The sequence below is a fragment of the Gnatocerus cornutus genome, chromosome 2 (genome assembly GCF_029298725.1).
Source record: "Gnatocerus cornutus isolate USDA-ARS CGAHR chromosome 2, icGnaCorn1.1, whole genome shotgun sequence".
In the NCBI taxonomy this organism is placed as follows: domain Eukaryota; kingdom Metazoa; phylum Arthropoda; class Insecta; order Coleoptera; family Tenebrionidae; genus Gnatocerus; species Gnatocerus cornutus.
This window is the reverse complement of record NC_142234.1, coordinates 8,853,082-8,871,181: the sequence shown is the minus strand read 5'-3', so window position 1 is coordinate 8,871,181 and position 18,100 is coordinate 8,853,082. Positions and strand designations below refer to the sequence as shown.

At 37.0% G+C, this 18,100-nt stretch overlaps 3 protein-coding genes across 8 annotated transcripts; 2 read left to right on the top strand and 1 right to left on the bottom strand.

Annotated features, from left to right (window-relative positions):
• Nucleotides 1–30: 30 nt before the first annotated feature.
• On the top strand, nt 31–9,417 carry LPCAT (lysophosphatidylcholine acyltransferase). Of its 3 annotated transcripts, none has more exons than XM_088030742.1 (10): nt 31–254; nt 5,471–5,616; nt 7,323–7,537; nt 7,640–7,907; nt 7,957–8,094; nt 8,148–8,273; nt 8,322–8,472; nt 8,518–8,616; nt 8,670–8,811; nt 8,862–9,417. In XM_088030742.1, the coding sequence occupies exons 1-10, from the start codon at nt 147–149 to the stop codon at nt 8,987–8,989; spliced, it is 1,521 nt and encodes a 506-aa protein (XP_087886868.1). In that variant the 5' UTR covers nt 31–146; the 3' UTR covers nt 8,990–9,417. The 3 variants fall into 3 exon arrangements, with proteins under 3 accessions (XP_087886868.1, XP_087886867.1, XP_087886870.1); XM_088030741.1 differs by lacking the exon at nt 7,323–7,537 and adding an exon at nt 6,931–7,145; XM_088030744.1 differs by lacking the exons at nt 31–254; nt 5,471–5,616 and adding an exon at nt 7,155–7,264.
• A 747-nt stretch (nt 9,418–10,164) lies between these two features.
• Nucleotides 10,165–14,871, top strand: LOC148178694 (RNA-binding protein 25). 4 transcript variants are annotated; one of them, XM_088029204.1, is made up of 11 exons: nt 10,165–10,506; nt 10,579–10,675; nt 10,725–10,949; nt 11,102–11,269; nt 11,318–11,424; nt 12,679–12,821; nt 12,907–13,338; nt 13,393–13,728; nt 13,775–13,919; nt 13,968–14,528; nt 14,576–14,871. In XM_088029204.1, exons 1-11 carry the CDS (start codon nt 10,399–10,401, stop codon nt 14,666–14,668), a joined length of 2,415 nt encoding a protein of 804 aa, XP_087885330.1. In that variant the 5' UTR covers nt 10,165–10,398; the 3' UTR covers nt 14,669–14,871. The 4 variants fall into 4 exon arrangements, with proteins under 4 accessions (XP_087885330.1, XP_087885329.1, XP_087885328.1 ...); XM_088029203.1 differs by having other exon boundaries at nt 10,564–10,675; XM_088029202.1 differs by having other exon boundaries at nt 10,564–10,675; nt 11,102–11,424.
• A 69-nt stretch (nt 14,872–14,940) lies between these two features.
• MED24 (mediator complex subunit 24) lies at nt 14,941–18,086 on the bottom strand. The gene is made up of 2 exons (XM_088030880.1): nt 15,407–18,086; nt 14,941–15,358 (listed from the first exon to the last, which is right to left on the bottom strand). The coding sequence occupies exons 1-2, from the start codon at nt 17,747–17,749 to the stop codon at nt 14,966–14,968; spliced, it is 2,736 nt and encodes a 911-aa protein (XP_087887006.1). The 5' UTR covers nt 17,750–18,086; the 3' UTR covers nt 14,941–14,965.
• Between the last annotated feature and the right edge of the window lie 14 nt (nt 18,087–18,100).

The following is an 18,100-nucleotide window of genomic DNA, read 5'->3' as shown; positions in this document are numbered from 1 at the left end:
TCTTACTTCGGCCGCTAAGTTTCACATTCGATTGGTTCTGTTTTAACATGGAAGGGATGTCATTTGTTGTCTGCATCGCGCGCGGTTTAGTTTAAAGAGTGTGAAAGCCACGATTTTGTATTATTATAGTTAAAAATTGAGTGAGAATGAACGCCAAATTAGACGCTGGTATTTCGCATGATAGTTTAGCTGAAGAACTCTTAAATCCTTTCGTACACCGCCTGGAATTGGATACAACGTACGAAAAAGTTAAAGTGAGTCTTATGAGTTAAATTCTAATTTTTCCAAGATTTCCACCCGAATTTCTGTTAAAAAGACTTGTGCAAGCACGGGAGATATAAATTCGGTTTTAGCAACAAGGTCTGTCTAGAGATGTCAGCAATTTTTGTGTTTACATGCGTCAGCCCAATTGTGCAAAATTGCATTATTTATTGAAGTCCAGAAGATTCGTTTAATTCTGGTTTACTTAAACATTTTTTTAGAATAATTCCATTTTTCTTTCAACTCGTTTTGTTTTTTCGCTATTTTAATTGATTTGGAATTAAACAGAATGGAGAGTTCCAAACGATTATCATGAAGATCCAATTTTTTTCTAGTGACAACATCGAACAAAGTCTTTATTAACCCTAATGTAATTATTTACTTTCTTCACTAATCACAAATTAAATTAATTTGGAAATATTTCCGCTCCTAAAGTCAGCACTGTTATCAGCACGTGTAAACATTCGATGACGCGCTTCCTTCACCCTTCGTTAACAACCTTGCTGAAGCCGATGTAGTGTTGAGTTAGATAGGGGGTGTGCTCCCAATGTCACCCTTCAATAATTGCGCGAAACACTCTTGAATAAATTAATCTTGCAGTACAGCGGTAAAATTAATAATCCTGTGTTTACTCGAGGTCATTGCAAAACTCTAACACTCCGAAAACAAGTTAGTGGGTCATACAACTAGTTTTTTACCAAAAACACTGTTAAATTCTGCGTATCTGTTGTTATCACATGTGATATAAGGTGTTGTTATCACAGCGAGAGCAAGAGTTGTAAATAATTAGGTAAACTGCATAATACAATGTGTGTCAGTTCAGTGTGTCATTACTGCTTTCTTCTTCTCGCAGCAGGTAACTGCTAACCGGTGAAGAATTCTAGAGCTTGCGAAGGGACCACGCGATGAATTAATTTAAAAGAAAGGAAAGTTCATCGGACGTGCTCTTATGCGAAGAAAGTTGTTTTTATTTGAATTTAAAATCTCCGAGTTCTTTACTTTACATCTTTAAACATACATTGTCCATTACGCATTGTTGTTTCGACATCTAATAGTCGGGCGAAAATTTTGCAAGCTTTCTGCTTTTTGTATCATTTAAGGCGAAAAGGTGGGCTCTTGTTAATTATTAATGTGCAGTGTTTATGTAACTTGTTAATTACGATGGGGTCCTGGAACCCGGAAAAAGTAGAAATTTGGTGACGAAAGTTGTACGCACTTCTAGCAAGCGATTTTTAGGAAGAGAAAAGAAAGTACTTCCTATGTGATATGGAATGGTTACTAATTTCGTAACGGCTGGAACGCATTTTTATTAATATAAATGTACGTAAAGATTTTTATCATTACAAAGAATTTATGTGTTATCTACATTAGTTCATTAAAATGGATTAAATTCAGCATAATATTTAAGATATTTTTTACAAATATTCCTGATATTTCTCGTCTGATTGATATTGCATTTCTGTTTTCCGCTTACTATTTAAAATTTGTTTAAAAACTTGATATAAAATTCTGCCTTAACATGTTTTTATTACTTTATTTGACAGTTTGTTTTTTATTCAATCAAATAATTTTGCTCACGTTGACTGTTTCATAACAGTTGCTCTACATTTTCTTTAGTATATTAAAAATGAAAAAAGAATAGGTCAAATTTGTAACATATTGACGTTTAAGATCAGAATTTTCAAGATTTTCTGCTCATTGTCTTTAAAAATGTAATTAAATAAAATTTAATTTTTATTAATTCAAATTTAATTAAATTAAATTAAACACAAAAAAATAATTAATAGGAAATAAAACACGTGTACATTGTCAAATTTAAATTTATAAATAATAAATATTTTGATACACAATTTATAAATCTGTTAATTAATGAGAATTAAATAAATTTAATATTATCGAAAACTCCCCTACATAGCTCTATTTGTAAACCTTTTTAAGTTTATCTTTTTTGTGCAATTTTTAAAATAATTTGTCAATTCTTTTAAAACGACTCCACAATTTACAAAACTTTTGTAGTTTGCTGTTTTTTATTATTTAGGCAAACCAGAGTTTGCTGGGCACACTAACGTAAATTAATCGAGTTTCTTTGTTTTATTCGGTGGCAAATTTGAAAATAAAATTTCTACAATTTTATTTATATTTTATGTTTTTTATTTTGATAAAACCAACGAGATGTTAAACAACACCCAACAATTTAATTTTTAGTCTATTGTCAGATAGCCTTTGCTGCAAGTCTTTGCATAACAACGCTAATTCGTTCCTGAAAACTTCATTATTCTGACAAACATTAAACAAAAAGGTAACCTTCAGGGATTTTTATCTAAAGAAAAGCCATTATTACTAATTTGAACAAGGCTAAAAATTTCCGATGTTTTTAAAAATATAAAATTTACAGAAGGCATCAAAATTGAATACTCATCAGTTTTTAAAATTTAAAAAATAGGTTCTTCCGTCTAAAGCCATCATGTATTGACCGATAAATTAACAGTAAAAAAATGTTGACCCAGAAACTCGGGAGAGCACGAAAAAAATTGAGATCAAAATGGTCATCTCTAAGAATCTAATACAACAGATTGAGTTTCACCATATTATCAGCCCTCAGTGCAAGTGCAACGTCCATTACATAATAATGCGGATGAAAAGACATTTTCTAACAAGACACTTAACTTAGCCAATATTTAACATGAGAAACTCAAGTACGTTCATTATAACATCACTATTAATTAACATCTAATAAGAGTTTGAACACTTCCAATATTACTTTGACATTTGTTAAAAATAAGAATAACCAAGCATTAAAACGTGTCTCCTGTAAGATCTAAATATACAATCTACGCCTTTGTTTCTCGCATCTCCATGTGATTCACATTACATTTCACTGCAACTTTCACTACTGAATTTTTAACTTGATCAGAAAGAGATTGTTTTCATGAAAATAACAGCGTTTCATCTCAGGGTTCAGTGATCCGATAAAATTTATTAATCGGAAGACAAATACTGGTGGTATTTGCAATGTAAAGAAAATATTTTGCGTTGTCGTAATGTTCTTGAGTTATAGTTTACATTTCTAGTAGTAAAAGTCTACTTTAAATACTCTATAATTCAATCTTTTAAGCTTTATGTTTGCTTTGTTTATAATAATTAATAATAAAATAACTGTGGTTTATTTCTGTGATTACATTACACATTTCTTACAAAAATTTTCTTATAACACATGCCGTGAGAGAAAATAAGTGCATATTATTTTAATTCAAGGAGAAATTGTATGGACAACACGATTATTTATTTTAATTTTAATTCTCTTTGAGTTGCGTTAAACCACGGGAATTCTCAACATATTCTTGCAAAAAAAAAACAATTTAGTTCTCATCATACTCGTGTCAAAACCACCACCACACATGAAATTGTGCGTTATAATAATTATACACCTAATGCATTTATTAACCACAATTACTTGCTATCGCAAACTCTCTCATTTCTCCTGAAATGAGAATAGTTTCCAGTTAATGACCCTTGAGCCTGAAAATCAATTTAAGATTGCTCTTGTTTGACCAAGACATTTATAGACAGTGCTAAACACTTTTGCAAAAGACAACCGGCATTGCTAACAGCCACAATCTTGCTGGCAATTATCGTTTTTCTAAAATTCACATCTGTAATTACGCCAAAATTGGTGGAGCGTTTCTCTTCCTGGTTTAGTGTTACGTCTGTTCCGGTGCGTTTCAAGGATTTATTCTTGATTCAATGTGCATTAATAAGGAATTATAATATATTGATGGTTACAAAAAATATAGGCAACGTTGCAGTTTAAAAAAATACAAGCAAATCAAAATATTTTTAAGTTTGAACAAATTTTTATTTACATTATCTCGACTGGAATATTACTCAACGATTTTTCGCATAAAAATGTAAATTTGATTTTGATTAGGTAAACTGAGTTTGGACAAAAATGTTAATTATTGTCCTATCATTGACATTTACTGCTTGTCTTGTTACTTTTTCTTAACTTTCTTATTTTTGATTCATATGCAGTTGCATTACGTTACTTAATCGACATTACTTGTTACTTACTATCTTACTAAAGGATTTCGGTTTTTAAACAAGCTTCATTTGTTATAACATGCTTTCCCTTATTTTCTCTGCACTTTGTTGTCACTTGTTTCTCCTATACTTTGAACTATTTTAGGTTTGACCGGTTTTCGCAACAAATGATCATGTAATAAGCTAATGAGCCTGACGTCGGTGTCAAAACAAGAGCGCTAAAATAACTTATCAAACACAAAATTCAGTAATTTTTTCCTACAATGTTACAAAGTAAAATTTACGTAGAAAAATTTGCACAGCCTTGGAATTATTCCCTATTAAAAATGCAAAGAATTTCGAAACAAAAGATTTAAAAAGATGTACAGACATAAATTAATTTTTACAGTCAGATCGTCCCAAATAAATAAGTGTTCTAAGTTCTAACTAAACAAAATAATGGTCCTGAAACTGGAATCTCATGCTATGTTTATGCATGTACAAAAATAACGTTGTTTGATATTTGGGGAGGTCATGTGTGGTAGTTGAAATAAACGAGAGAATTATTAACGTTTAGAAAGGTTACACAGACTTTCGTAAAAAATTGCAGTTGTAGATCACGAAACCTCACAATTATAACGATTTCGAAGAAAAAGTGGTTTCTATAATCAGTGATAGTTGAATTAAGTGTAACATTAGAAATATTTCGTACATTAGCGCCGTTCCATTTCTAAAGCAGGTGTCGTTCTAAAATTCGATTGTCTTGAGTGGATGTTCAAGTTCCGTTACGAAACTTTCTTCTTATAGTCCTTGACCTCCATACAATAATCGATAGATCTTTTTTTCTAATATTAATGACACACAGAATTTTAATGTAATGGTGTCATTCAGATTTATTCTTGCGAAATTAAGCAAAGAATGACTTGATTGTAGGAGTTCAATGAACATGTTTGACAATAATTTTAATTAGAAAAAAATAATCACATTGAAGCCACTAACCCACAAACTCTCATATTTCCTTCCTTGGTCCACCGAAAAAATTCGTGCTACTTTTTGACACGTTCGGTCGGAAATCTAAGCCCTGAGGCCATGGATATGTTCCAATTAACACAAAAACATAAATTTTAGCTAAATGGAAGTCAACCGTCAAATGTATGTGCTACTCTCCGTGACACTACTTTTTTTTCAGACTGCAGTCTTGACAGTGGTTTTACTACCAATTCGAGTTTCCATCATCTGCATCTTCTTAATAAGTGGATGGTTACTGGCATGTATTGGTTTATGGGGACTCACTGAAGAAGATCTCAGAGCTAAACCTCTCTCAGGATGGAGAAGGTAAATTTACCCTTTGCCTTGCTGTACATAACGCTTCTGCTGTTTTCACTTTATTGTTATTAACAATTAATTGGAGAAATCCGCATTGTTAAATCGACAGGTTGACCACATTGGTATCTTTAAGTGGTAGATAAATGCTATTAATTACCTTTCATTACTAAAAATCTGGGATGCGTTTCAGTGCAATTATTCAATTGTAATAGCGGATTGTAAAAATATGTAACTAGGCGTCACATTTGAATATGTAAACAGATTTTTAACTTTGCGATTAATCAATTATTCATGGCCTTGATGAGATGTTAATCAAATTAGGCACATTTTTACAAATATCACAACTTTCTTTCAACACAATCGAGTTTGTTCTTTCCGAGAAAAGTATTAGCAAATAAAACGTTATCTCAGAACTCAATAGTAGACAACAGAAGACGAAAAGAAAGCAGCGAAAGGAAACAAAGAACAGGATTTCAATTGTGCGTGATTACTGTCTAGCTAAAAGTTGATTTGTCACTTAGACAAGGCAGCAAAAACAAAGAAATTTGCTGTTAATTTATTTATTTCCACTTTATATTGTCTCTTGTGTTAGTTTTTAGTTTTTGTTTAATTCAAAGATACATTTTAAGTAAACTGGGGCCAGGCCTAGGAATAAAAATTTATTTTTATTCGTTTTTTAAATATTTTGTTTAAATTTTTAGAAAGGCTTTCTGTATAATAATAACTGCGTATGTACATAAAAAGTGTTTGATTTTAATTATTTATTTCTAGTAATTATAATAATAAGGACATAAAACTGAGTGACAAGACTATAAGAATAATTATTATTATTGGGTAGTTTTATAGTAAATCAAACAATTCAGAATTTTTTTATAGACTATCAAGTAGGAGTACAGATAAATAGTTTAGATAATGAGTGTAAATATAAATACATACTTAAACAATGAACTAGTTAACTCTTTGCTACCGGCAAAAGCCCGTAGATCCATAAATGCACTTACTTAAATTAAAAATCTCAAAGCATTTATTACAGATTTCTAATAATCGATTTTCATTTCTCCACCTTAATTTCAGTAATCACTGCCCCAAATTTGCCGGCATCTTATTTTTAGATCCTGGAAAAGCAATAAAGCAAGTTTCGATCCCAAGTTCCTGTAATTTGCCAGAACGATCACGTAGATAAAGTATCAGAATTTATTTACATAATAAATTGAACTGGAACGCATCCAACATTTCACGGCTTAATTTGAAACAAGTTTATTGATGAATCGTGTCAAAATTGTCTGTTTCGGTGTTAATTTAATTCTTTTCATCTTTGGACAGTACAGTACGTCGAATATCGGCCCAAGTAATCCGATGTTTGTACGTCGCCGGAGGTTTTCGACTCCGAGTGATAGGGAAGCAGTCGGATCGGGCTGCAGCTCCCGTAGTAGCTTTAGCACCTCATTCTTCTTTCATGGATAGCATCGCTATGGTGTATATGGGAGGGCCGTCGATAGTGGCGAAAGGAGAAACAGCGGCTATACCTTTCTTTGGGAGTATGTAACTAACATTTTTTCTTGGGTTCTTCTGGCTATACTAACTTGCTTTCTATGGTTTTGGGTGGAGGTGTGACAAAAAGTTTTTTTTGTTGCAACTTTGGTTTGGGTGCCACTAGGTTCGACTAACCCTTTTCATTTAGAGTTTCCCATCATTAATAGTGTTTTGATGCTCAGGAAGTTGACCCCTATACTGTGCTTTTTGGGTCAAAGCGTTTACCGCATCGGAGGGATGAATGTGGTAATCAAAGGTAAACAAGCCGACCGCCGGGAAGCTCCCATTTTGGTGATAGCCCCCCACTCGACTTTTTTGGATGGGGGGATCATCTACGCTACTGGCTTTCCCTCCATTATTGTGAGACGGGAGAGTGGTACAAACCCCTACATCGGAAGTATGTACATTTTTTTATTTCTAACTCGTGGTACCGTAACCAGGATACATAGAAAGCGAATTAGTACGCTTATATAACATCTACTAAAAAACCTTGTTCTAGAATTAATCAACTTCACGCAACCTGTGTATGTGTGGAGAGATGATCCAGACTCGAGGCAGAATACGATTAAGGAAATTATTAGTAGGGCGACGTCGAATCTAGATTGGCCACAGATTTTGATCTTCCCAGAAGGGACGTGTACGAACAGGTCGTGTTTGATTACGTTCAAACCAGGAGCGTTCTATCCAGGGGTTCCCATTCAACCTGTTTGCATAAGGTATCCCAACAAGCTGGATACAGTCACGTGGACATGGGAGGGACCCAGCGCGTATGCAATATACCATCAATAAATATCCAGAGTAATTTTCGAGTTTTAGGCTCAAACTGTTATGGTTGACTTTAACGCAGCCGTACAGTTACTGTGAGATTGAGTTTTTACCAGTGTACAAACCAAACGAAGAGGAGAAGAGAGACCCAAAATTGTTTGCCAAGAATGTTAGAGCCGTCATGGCAAAGTATGCAAATCTAGAGGAGGTAAAATATTTTATTTGACAACAATTTCTTTTAGGGCCTTGGGAGTGCCGGTTTCGGATTATACTTATGGAGACTGCAAACTTATGGCAAAGGCCAAAGAGATGAATCTTCCCAACTCATCCTCTCTGGTTGAAGTCCAGAAGCTAAGACATCGTCTTAAGTAAGTGCCACTCACTAGTTTGTGTGCGTACTTTATTCTTTTCTTTAGTTTACACCAGGCCAACGTGGAAGAGAATCTCCTTAACTCCAATATTTTGTGCCAAAATTGCACTAGAATATCATTCCCCGAATTTTGTAAATTATTAAACTTGTCACCTACTGATCTCGCGACTCAACACTTATTCCGATTTTACGACAAAGTAAGTTACTCGAACTTGTAAGACATAACTATAAATTCTTTCCAGAACTGCATTGGTGCTATTGATTTTCGAGATTACCTTCTCGGGGTGTTGGCGTTATCAAACAGCCGAACAACCCTCGACGCTGTGAAATTAGCTTGTAAGGTTTGTAACTACAACTTTAGTGTGATCCCCAAGTAGTTTAGTGTTTTTCGTAGATTTATGATACCAGTGGATGTGGAAGACTTACAGTGGAAGACTTCAGCAAAGCGCTTTTCCACACGTTAGCTTTCAGTAAAGAGTACGCTTATGAAATATTTGGACAAGTAGACAAAAATAAACTTGGATACATAACATTCGGTACGTAAGTGACGCTGATGAAAGGTCCAAAAATGGAAGGCTAATTTTAGATAACTTCCTCGGATACGCTGTTAAGAAAGCCGAATTTGCGAGCTTGTTCAGTCTCAGCCATGAAGAAAAGTTTATTCCAAGAAATGGGGATATTTGTCCCAATGACTACTCGAAGAAGATAGATTGATCTTTACATGTTCTTCATGTTTAAATTCCTCAATTCCCGAAACTCGAGTCAGTATTATGAAGAAGAAGTAAATGAACGAATTGATTTACCATGCAAAATGATCTGAAGCATATTTTTATGTATATTAAATGTAGGATTTTGTAGCTTCATAACATTTTCAAGCTAACCGATAGTGTGATAGTTATTGTTTAGTAGGATACAACCGCTTGTATCAGTTTATTTATTTATTTATTGTATATAATTATCTATATATTTAATATAGTTTTGTATAGACAATACAAGTCATTTTTGATTATATTTTTTCTCATTATTGTACGTACTATACTGAAAGAAACGATTTATAAGAATGTCAAAGACATAAAAGATTCATATTATGTAAGTATGTAGCTGTTATCGAATGTTTTTCAATAAACACTAAAATAAACCAAGTTTATTTAAAATTTTTATTGTTAACAACATTTCAAGTACATAAATTTTATGGTGAATTTTGTACAAAACCCATTAGAAAACGTCGTGACCAAAGCCAATTGTTTCCAATGAAAAATACGTAAAGATGCACAACGTGCAGTTGTACAGGGCCGTATATCGAACCTCCGCCCTTCTGAAACAACAGTGAGCCACTGCATATGATAACGTTGCTGCCATTCCATATTTTAATTCTTTTACAAATGATACAACTCCAATTCCAACCAAATTCAATAAAATGAGAATATCTTTCAATGGTGAGTCACTATCTGCATCCAATAGAAAGCATATTAAGGGAAATATAGGCACAATTGCCCAGGCCCAGCTCCAATATGGCGGGTATCCATTTTGCAACCAAATGGCTGATGTCATGCAAGGAAGAACGAAAAGGATTTGGCAGTATGATGTAAACTTGTATATTTCTTTTAAAGGTGACTCTGTAATCCAGGAGCAGAATCCAAAAATGTTGTTGACGGAAATAATGGTGTAACTGACATGAGGACAACCAATTTTTTCATCTTTGATCTGAGTGAGGCAATAAATCCCTGTTCCAGCCAATGCAAGATGTGATAGTCCGAGAAAAAAGGATTCTGGCATTTCTTACGTTGTTTCTACGATTATCTGAAAGCTCTGAAGAACCATTGAAGCAGGAGTGTCATTTAAAACTCAACCGCCAAAAGTTTGGGAATTTGTACTACGACGTTGGTAACAGTCACGTTGGCAGTAGTGCGGCCGTAAGTGACATGTGAGAGTCTTGTAAGTGAAGCGTTTCTTGTGGAAAAACGCCGAAAAATCGTCAATTATAGCGGTTTAGATAAAAAAATCCCGTGAAAACGATTTCATCGTGTTTTTTCCTGTTTCGCTGCTGTGAAAAATCTTTGGTAACCCAATTCTTAGGTTGGATTCATGTTCGGCTTGTCAAGCTGATTTTCGTATAAATCACAATGTCGTATCCCGGCCGCCCTCCAATTATGCAAGGTCTCCCTATGGCCTACATGTCCATGGGGGGGCCCGCACCCCCCTTAATGCCAGCAGTAATGCCATTACAACACGTAAGTTTCTTTCTTGCTGTTTAGATGTTGTCTTTAGTGGAGTCTTACATTTGACAGATGGTACCTATTCAGGTAACAAGCGCTCCCCAAATTCGGGCTTTACCCCGGTTGAACGCCAGCAGGGAGCAAATCAAGCAGATGCAAGGACCTGCCGTGACAGTCTTCGTCGGTATGTCGTTATTAGTAACGTTTTAATTGTATTTATGAGGTTTGTGCAGGAAACATTACGGAAAGAGCCCCCGACGCGATGATCCGACAAATTTTGGCCGCGTGTGGACACGTCATGAGCTGGAAGAAGGTAAAAGCATTTGGTTTTTGTGAACTAGCTGGACCTGACGCCGGCTTAAGGGCTGTTAGGTTGCTTCATGACCTTATGGTTGGTGACAAGAGGCTGGTGGCTAAAGTCGATGCAAAAACCAAAACCGTCCTTGACGAATACAAAGGTATTATTTTATTCTTATTCTCCATCTGTTGATTTTAATGTCCTTTCTTCAGTATATAGCAGTAAATTTGTATAAGTACCATAAATGTAAGTTTTCTTGTTTTGTAACCGCGAACCCGAATTTTTTTGGGTTTTAATTCATCTTTTCTTCAGCTGAGCGAAGAAAAAAAGAAAAGGGGTCCTCGCCACTACAGGATGAACCTGAAGAGGAGGTACTAGATGAAGAAACTCAAGCTTTAGACGCTGTCGCGGTGGAGAGGATAAAGCAGATTCTCCATGAATATGAGGAAGAGATGAATAACTTTGAGCTAAAAAAAGAAGGTGAGTGGTCTCCTTTCTCTAGTTTCCTCATTCTAATGTTTTCTTTAGAGGAAGTGATTGAAAAATGTCACAAAGTTTTGGAAGAAGCCGACGTAGAGGAAGAAAAGCGCGATTTGATAACGAGAGAGATCGGAAAGTTCCGTGAAATTATGAAAGTAAGTTGATTTTTTCACTTTTAAGACTCAGTAATGGGGGAACACACAAGCAAAATTCGGGTCTGACTGAAAATGTACGAATTTTCAGTTGTAAGATTCATGTCAGGGTGGGGGGGTGCTATCTTTTTTAAATTCAAAGTATTAGAAGTAAGGTTGCGCTCATATGGTGCTTGAAACCAAACAGGCAAATGGAAGCAACGCAGTCCCACCTAGGTTCGGCCCATGGCGCCGTTGGTGAGTAACGTGTCAACAGTTATCTCCACTGTACCTTTTTAAATTCACACACATATTTTAAATTCTAGTTCGTTTTATACGTTTCTTTCATTAAAATAAAAATTAAAATGTGTGTGTGGTGTTTGATCATGGTTTTTCTCCTGTTTATTGTTCCACACATAAATAGTTACAATTTTGTTCATTGTTTCACGGTTTTCTTTGCAAACGAAGATTGTAACGATTTGTGTTGATGCTGAGATTTTATTGTATTATTAGTCCACTTCTTGGTAATGTTAGTTAGTTTTTGTGCCACGGACTGTATTTGTAAGTTATAGTCCGTGGTGTAACTTGTTATCGTCGAAATTGTGGAGATTCGCAAGTTGGGGACGTTCCTCAAGTTCAGAGTAAGGATTTATGTCGTCTGTTTCGAGAGTAAGTTAAAAAAAAGTACATGTAGAAATGTCTTCATATTTATATTTAAGTACATTCATTCGAAAATATTTGAAAATATTATTATCGATAGGATTTACTTCCGTCAAAATTCTGATCCTGATCAAAATCCTGGCAAAGTTGCTGGCAGCTTGTGTGAAAGAAAACAGGACTGCGATTATTGAATCGCAGTCCTGTTTTCTTTCACACAAGCTTCAAACTGGATGACCAATTTTACTTCAACACTTCATTCTCTAAAATAGCGCCACGAATTTGTGAAGAAAACAGGAATGCGACTTCGGTCCTTGCTGAAGCCCCCTTCACCTACAGCTGCCATTTTCGGAATATTTTCGAATGGTTCTGGATTTTATTTTAATTCATCAGTATTAACAAAATCTTATTCCTTTGTAAATCCCAGAATACTAACTTGTTTAAAATTTTCTAACTCGTTACAGCATTACGAAAAAATGCCAACGCAAAAATTAAATAAATTGAAAGATTTTATTTAAAAAAAACCGTATACCTGATCATCCACTGGTATGAAAAAACTTTTCAAATTATAACAGCCCCATGATCGGTGTGATCATTAATTTTCGTATGTTTTTATTTTAGAAACAAGAGGAAGAGAAGGAAGTCAGCAAGCGTAAAAAGGAGGAAAAAGAGAAGAACCGTGAAAAGTCTCCTTCCCATTCTCCCAGTCCGCGAAGACGCGAAAAGGATGAGAAGAGGAGGCGACGTTCCCGATCTAAATCACGGTAAATATCAACTTTTTTGTACACATTTTCAAATCACACCTACAAAATTTTCCAAAAAACTTATTTGTCACTTTTATTCCATCAGGACACATGAACACAGCCGAGAGCGCGAGCGGGAACGCGATAGAGAAAGGGATAGGGAAAGAGAGCGTGAAAGGGAACGGGAACGTGAACGTGAGAGAGAAAGAGAACGGGAACGCGAAAGAGAACGCGAGATGCGAGAACGTGAACGCGAAAGAGAAGATAAGAAAAGTGCAAAGGACTTGTTGAGGGAAAAAGAAATGGAAGAAGAGGCGAAAGAAAAGAAAAAAGCCGAAAGACGGGCCAGGGAAAAAGAAGCAGCGTATCAGGAGAGACTCAGGACATGGGAAACGCGAGAACGTCGAAAAGCAAAAGAATACGAGAAAGAAAGGGAGAAGGAAAGACTGAAAGAAGAAGAACGTGAACATGAGGCGAAGCGTTTGAAAGAATTCTTGGAGGATTACGATGACGAAAGAGATGATATCAAATATTACAAGTACGGAAATCACTTTACAAGACGTTTTATGGAGCTAACGTTTTTTTTTTTCAGGGGTAGAGAATTGCAGCGGCGCCTAGCTGAGCGCGTGAAGGAAGCAGAACTTGATAACAGAGATAGACAAAAAGAGAAAGAAGAAATTGAAGAATTGAAAAATAGGATATTCTCAGGTGAACACGAAGATCCCAACGCCGAGTTCGAAAGGGCCAAGAAAGAAAAAGAAGATCAATACAAACCGAGGTTACTAATCGACGTGAACTTGGAGCATTGGAAGCAGAAGGAGAAAGAAAAGGAAAGGGAGATGGAAAGACAGAAAGCACGAGAAAGAGAGCGTCACCGCGAAGTGGAGCGGCAACGAGACAGGCAAAGGCAGAGAGAAGAAAGAGAAAAGTAACTCTGATACCAGTTATTCGCTATTCTATTTTTTTTTCCACAGATATGTAATCCAACAGGCGGCTCAAGAGTTGGCAGCAGTTGAAGCAGAACCAATTGACAGTGATAGTGACATGGATGATAACCATTATAGTCCAGCTCCTCCAGAACCTGACGCTAATTCAAACGACGATTCGGAGTCTACTAAAGTAACTTTTTCATCTGCATAGTATCTCGAATTTCACTTTTTTTTTTAGTGGACACAAGTCCAAGCTGGGGACGAAGATTCACGCCATTCATTCACCTCCAACCATGACGAGAATCCTCCACCTCCTCCTGGTACAGGAATGAAAATCACTTTAGCTAAACCCATTACGTTTAGCCCCCAAACTCAGGGACGCGATCCTAAGCGTAAAAAACTCGACTTGCGTGAAGTTTTCAATCCCGACGAAGATGATAGCAACACACAAGTAAAGAAACGGAAATTAGTTCCCTTAGACTATAGTGAAGATAAGAAATCGAAAAAAGATAAAGATGGTGATAAAAAATCGGAAGAGTCCATCAAGTCGCAGGAAGAGAAGAAAAAACACATCAAATCTCTCATCGAAAAAATTCCTACAGAAAAGGACGCATTGTTCGCGTATCAGCTCGATTGGTCGGCAATTGATAACAGTTTGATGGAGAGGAAGATTCGTCCTTGGATAAACAAGAAAATTATAGAGTATATCGGGGAACCTGAACCCACTCTGGTTGATTTTATTTGCTCGAAAGTTTTGGCGGGGTCGCAACCGCAAGTTATTCTACAAGACGTCCAAATGGTAAATATCTATTTTTGAAGATGATATGTTACATGTGGTACTTACAGGTATTAGATGAAGAAGCAGAGGTCTTTGTCGTCAAGATGTGGAGGTTGATAATTTATGAAGTTGAAGCAAAGAAACTAGGTTTAGTGAAGTAGCAGTTATTTAAAGTGTATATAAGAACGAAATGGACTTTAGATTTACATTTGTATAATTTATGTATATCAAACTGTCGATTATGTTATGACGCGAGGAATACATTTCTCTGTAAAAAGGCTTTGACTTTTACGCCTGTCATGCAAAAATTAAACTATTTTATGTAAGCATCTTCAATTTTTGAGAAAATAAAGATGAATTTCAAGCCTTGTTCTTGCTTCAACAGGGAAGTTAATTTTTATCTCCTCCATCAAAGAAAAAAAAGTACATTAAATTATTAGTTCCACGTTTTTATTCAACTACAAACTATCTTGGGACACATTCCTCAAATGATAGTTCCTCAAAACGCACAAATCTTTGGCCATGTTAATTCTACCATGTGTGTTGGAAACATCATGCAAATACAGCAAAATTGGATAACTGAACAATTCGGGCAGCGTTCTCAACAAATCCGTAATGAGAGCTGGAGGAATTGCAGCCAACAAAGCATTGGCAGAATTAATTTTCACCTCGACCAAACTTTTAATTAAATAAAACGCGAAATACGTTTGTTGTGTGATATAACCTGTTTGGACGCCATCCTCGAAAATTGACAACAGTTGTCTAAGTGCAGCAATAAGCTGGTCCATAGGCGACCCATCACCTGGACCATCATTCAGCCGTGCCACTTTAACAAGAGGTTCCTCCGATTCCTGCAAAAAAATGGAGTCACGAATTTTCATTTTCGTTGCTTCACCCACCTCTGAGAAAGAGTCGTAGGCTGTGTAAATACAATAACTGGTCAAATACGCCAGCGCCAATAATTGGGGTTCCATAAACGAGTCCGCTTGTAAATCATTGTACAGCATTTGGGGCAAAACGTGAGACAAGAGCTCCAAAGTACATGACACTATATCTACATGAAATGAGGCCAAAGCCAAGTCGACGCCTCTCTGAAGTTGATCTCGGTACCTCAGCTTCATAAGTTCTTGGACAACGGCCGAGACAAGCCATCGGGGCCCTGCAGTGTCTAGCAGACAGTGTAAAGTCTTAGCGGAGCTATGGTCCAACCATCCTCGGCGTATTGCTGCGGACCATGCAGAATGTAATTGTTCAATAGCTGGTTGTCGTGAGATGAGGTGATGACTGCTTTTGGTCTGTAAAGGCAACTGGACGTCGCGTTGCATTTTCCGGATTATTTCACATGTTAACTGCCAGCGCTCTCTTAAACTGTCCTCTTCAACAGCCGGGGGAGACAGTAGTTGCTGTACCATGTTAACAGGCTTGAGTAGGTTTTCTTGCGGGGCGGTGCGCATGTAGGCGCACAACCACGCAGCCGCTGCTAAAGGAAGACAACACATGCGGCCACGGACGGCATCCAAGATTCGTTTCACATCTGATGTTACCAAAGCTCCTTGTTCCCAGGCCACCAATACCTCATGCATGACTCCTGCCATGTTGAAGAGGACGTCTTGCCACTTTACTGTCGGCTTGAACTCAGTTTCGCCCGCATTGAACTGCTGCAACAACATTTCAATTGTGACGGGGTCGCCGAGACGGAGGAGTTGTTCTGGAGCTTTCGGTCTTTGGCGTTCGACCATGCACGATTTGACCCACTGCTCAAAAAGTGATTCTCCATCAGGGTCTAAGACAGCGTTTGCACCGTAGTTCTGAACGATTGCTACCAACATGAGGAAACTAATATCGAAGAGTTGAGCCCTAGCTTTGTCTCCACCGGATTTTGAGCATTCATTGAAGCGGATGAGGCGGGTCACAAGAGTGCGAAGTTGTCCCTGAACGGTGGCTACGGCTAAGATCAGCTCAAAACTTTTCCCGGAGAGAACTTGATGGAGCATCCCCAAGAGCGGATCTTGAATTTTGTGATAGTCTGTTGAAAGTGTTTTTAAGATACCCGCGAGGGTCGGCTCTGCACAAATTATAACTTTGGGGATGCCTGTCGCAGCTGGAGCTGTGTCCAATTTCAGAGAAGGTGGTGCCTTTCTTTTCTCCAATAAATGCTTGATTTGCACATCTGTAACCAGGCGCGCCTTTACAAGTTCGCCTAAAAGACACTCTAAACTCGAGCAAGAGCTGTTAGCGTCCATAGCGTCCAAAAGCGGACTATGTTGAAGCATTAACTCTACTGCAGCAACGATGCTTGAACTGTCGTTCTTTCCTGTGAGCTCCATTAGAATATGGGGGACTTTAAGAAAGGCGAACGCCCCCCATTGACTTTCATGTGACTTCTGGTTGACATCATACAACGCCAATAGACTCCCTCTCATCAATTCTGCGTACAAACGCGGTCCATCAAAGCCTTTAAGCTTTTGAAAAAGTCTCAGTTGGTCTGATAGCGAATTCGTGGAGGCTCCAGGGTTTCCAACAAGTTTTACTTCTAACCAGCACTGAACCAGAGCCCCCGGCCACTTCTCACTGTTCACTGGAAGGCTCAAACTGTTAACATCTACGTTCTCCAGTTTTTTCACACATTTTAATAGTTCGTCGGAGTCGGATAAAGAAGCCCCCAATTCCACGCATTTTCTGTTGGTTTCCGTAAATAACTCGGGGTCGTTGTAGCGGGCCAAGCACATCATAGACACGTAGAAGTCGTCGTTCATCAAAGTTGTCAATAAAAACGATGCCTTTTGAGTCAAATGTAGAGTGCCTTTACATTGCAGCAAAATTGTTAGCAACCAACAGGCCATGGACAAAATCGCGGTCGCCAGGACAGTCTCTTCAGGCTTTCCGCAGCAGGTCACTCCCGGTAACATGCCTTCGAGAAACTCAAGCAAACTAAACACGCAGTGAACCTTATTGAATTGGTTGTACTTGCTGAGACGTTGTAAAACAGCGGCGTGAGATACAAGCTGGGCACTTAACGAGTGTCGTAAGTAACTCAAAACTAATTGATTGGCCCCGGCGCCTACCACAGCTTGTTGGAGAATACAATCAGCCAAGTTATAGACGTCTCCACTGACGCCCCTAGGAAGCACTGTTTTGATGTTGATGCCCCATTGCAAATCAGTCCATCGTTCACGCCATGCTTTAAGGAGCAAAGCTTTCAGGCAGCTCGTTTTGCTTGTGGTTTTTGATTCCATCACCATTTTGAAGAGGATTATTCGAGTTTCAGTCAGAAAAAATTGTTTAAAATTGAAGTAAGGTTAGATAAAACATAACCTTACTCTATGATTATTCTCCGATTTGAAAGTACATTGTGTCGTCGTAGTTTGATGTGCTGTATCAAAATAAGTCTTATCTAACTCATTTGAGAGTTTTTAATAAATTGAAAACTCGTAAACACTAGTTTGTTGTCGACGTTTTGACGTTTAATATCACCGGGTTGCCAGTGTAAAATGATTTACAAGTCTCTTAGTTTACGGTGAAGGAATAAAAATGTTGAATTATTCCGATCAACACTTGCGTTTGGTTGAATGTGTGTTGTAGTTTTCCAAGAA

Coding starts and splice junctions, on each gene's coding strand:
- LPCAT (XM_088030742.1), top strand. CDS start 147: ATGAACGCCAAATTAGACGCTGGTATTTCGCATGATAGTTTAGCTGAA. Junction 5,617..7,322: donor CCTCTCTCAGGATGGAGAAG/GTAAATTTACCC, acceptor TTTGATGCTCAG/GAAGTTGACCCCTATACTGT. Junction 8,617..8,669: donor CTGTGAAATTAGCTTGTAAG/GTTTGTAACTAC, acceptor TGTTTTTCGTAG/ATTTATGATACCAGTGGATG.
- LOC148178694 (XM_088029202.1), top strand. CDS start 10,399: ATGTCGTATCCCGGCCGCCCTCCAATTATGCAAGGTCTCCCTATGGCC. Junction 12,822..12,906: donor CGTTCCCGATCTAAATCACG/GTAAATATCAAC, acceptor TTATTCCATCAG/GACACATGAACACAGCCGAG. Junction 13,920..13,967: donor ACGATTCGGAGTCTACTAAA/GTAACTTTTTCA, acceptor TTTTTTTTTTAG/TGGACACAAGTCCAAGCTGG.
- MED24 (XM_088030880.1), bottom strand. CDS start 17,749: ATGGTGATGGAATCAAAAACCACAAGCAAAACGAGCTGCCTGAAAGCT. Junction 15,359..15,406: donor CCTACGACTCTTTCTCAGAG/GTGGGTGAAGCA, acceptor ATTTTTTTGCAG/GAATCGGAGGAACCTCTTGT.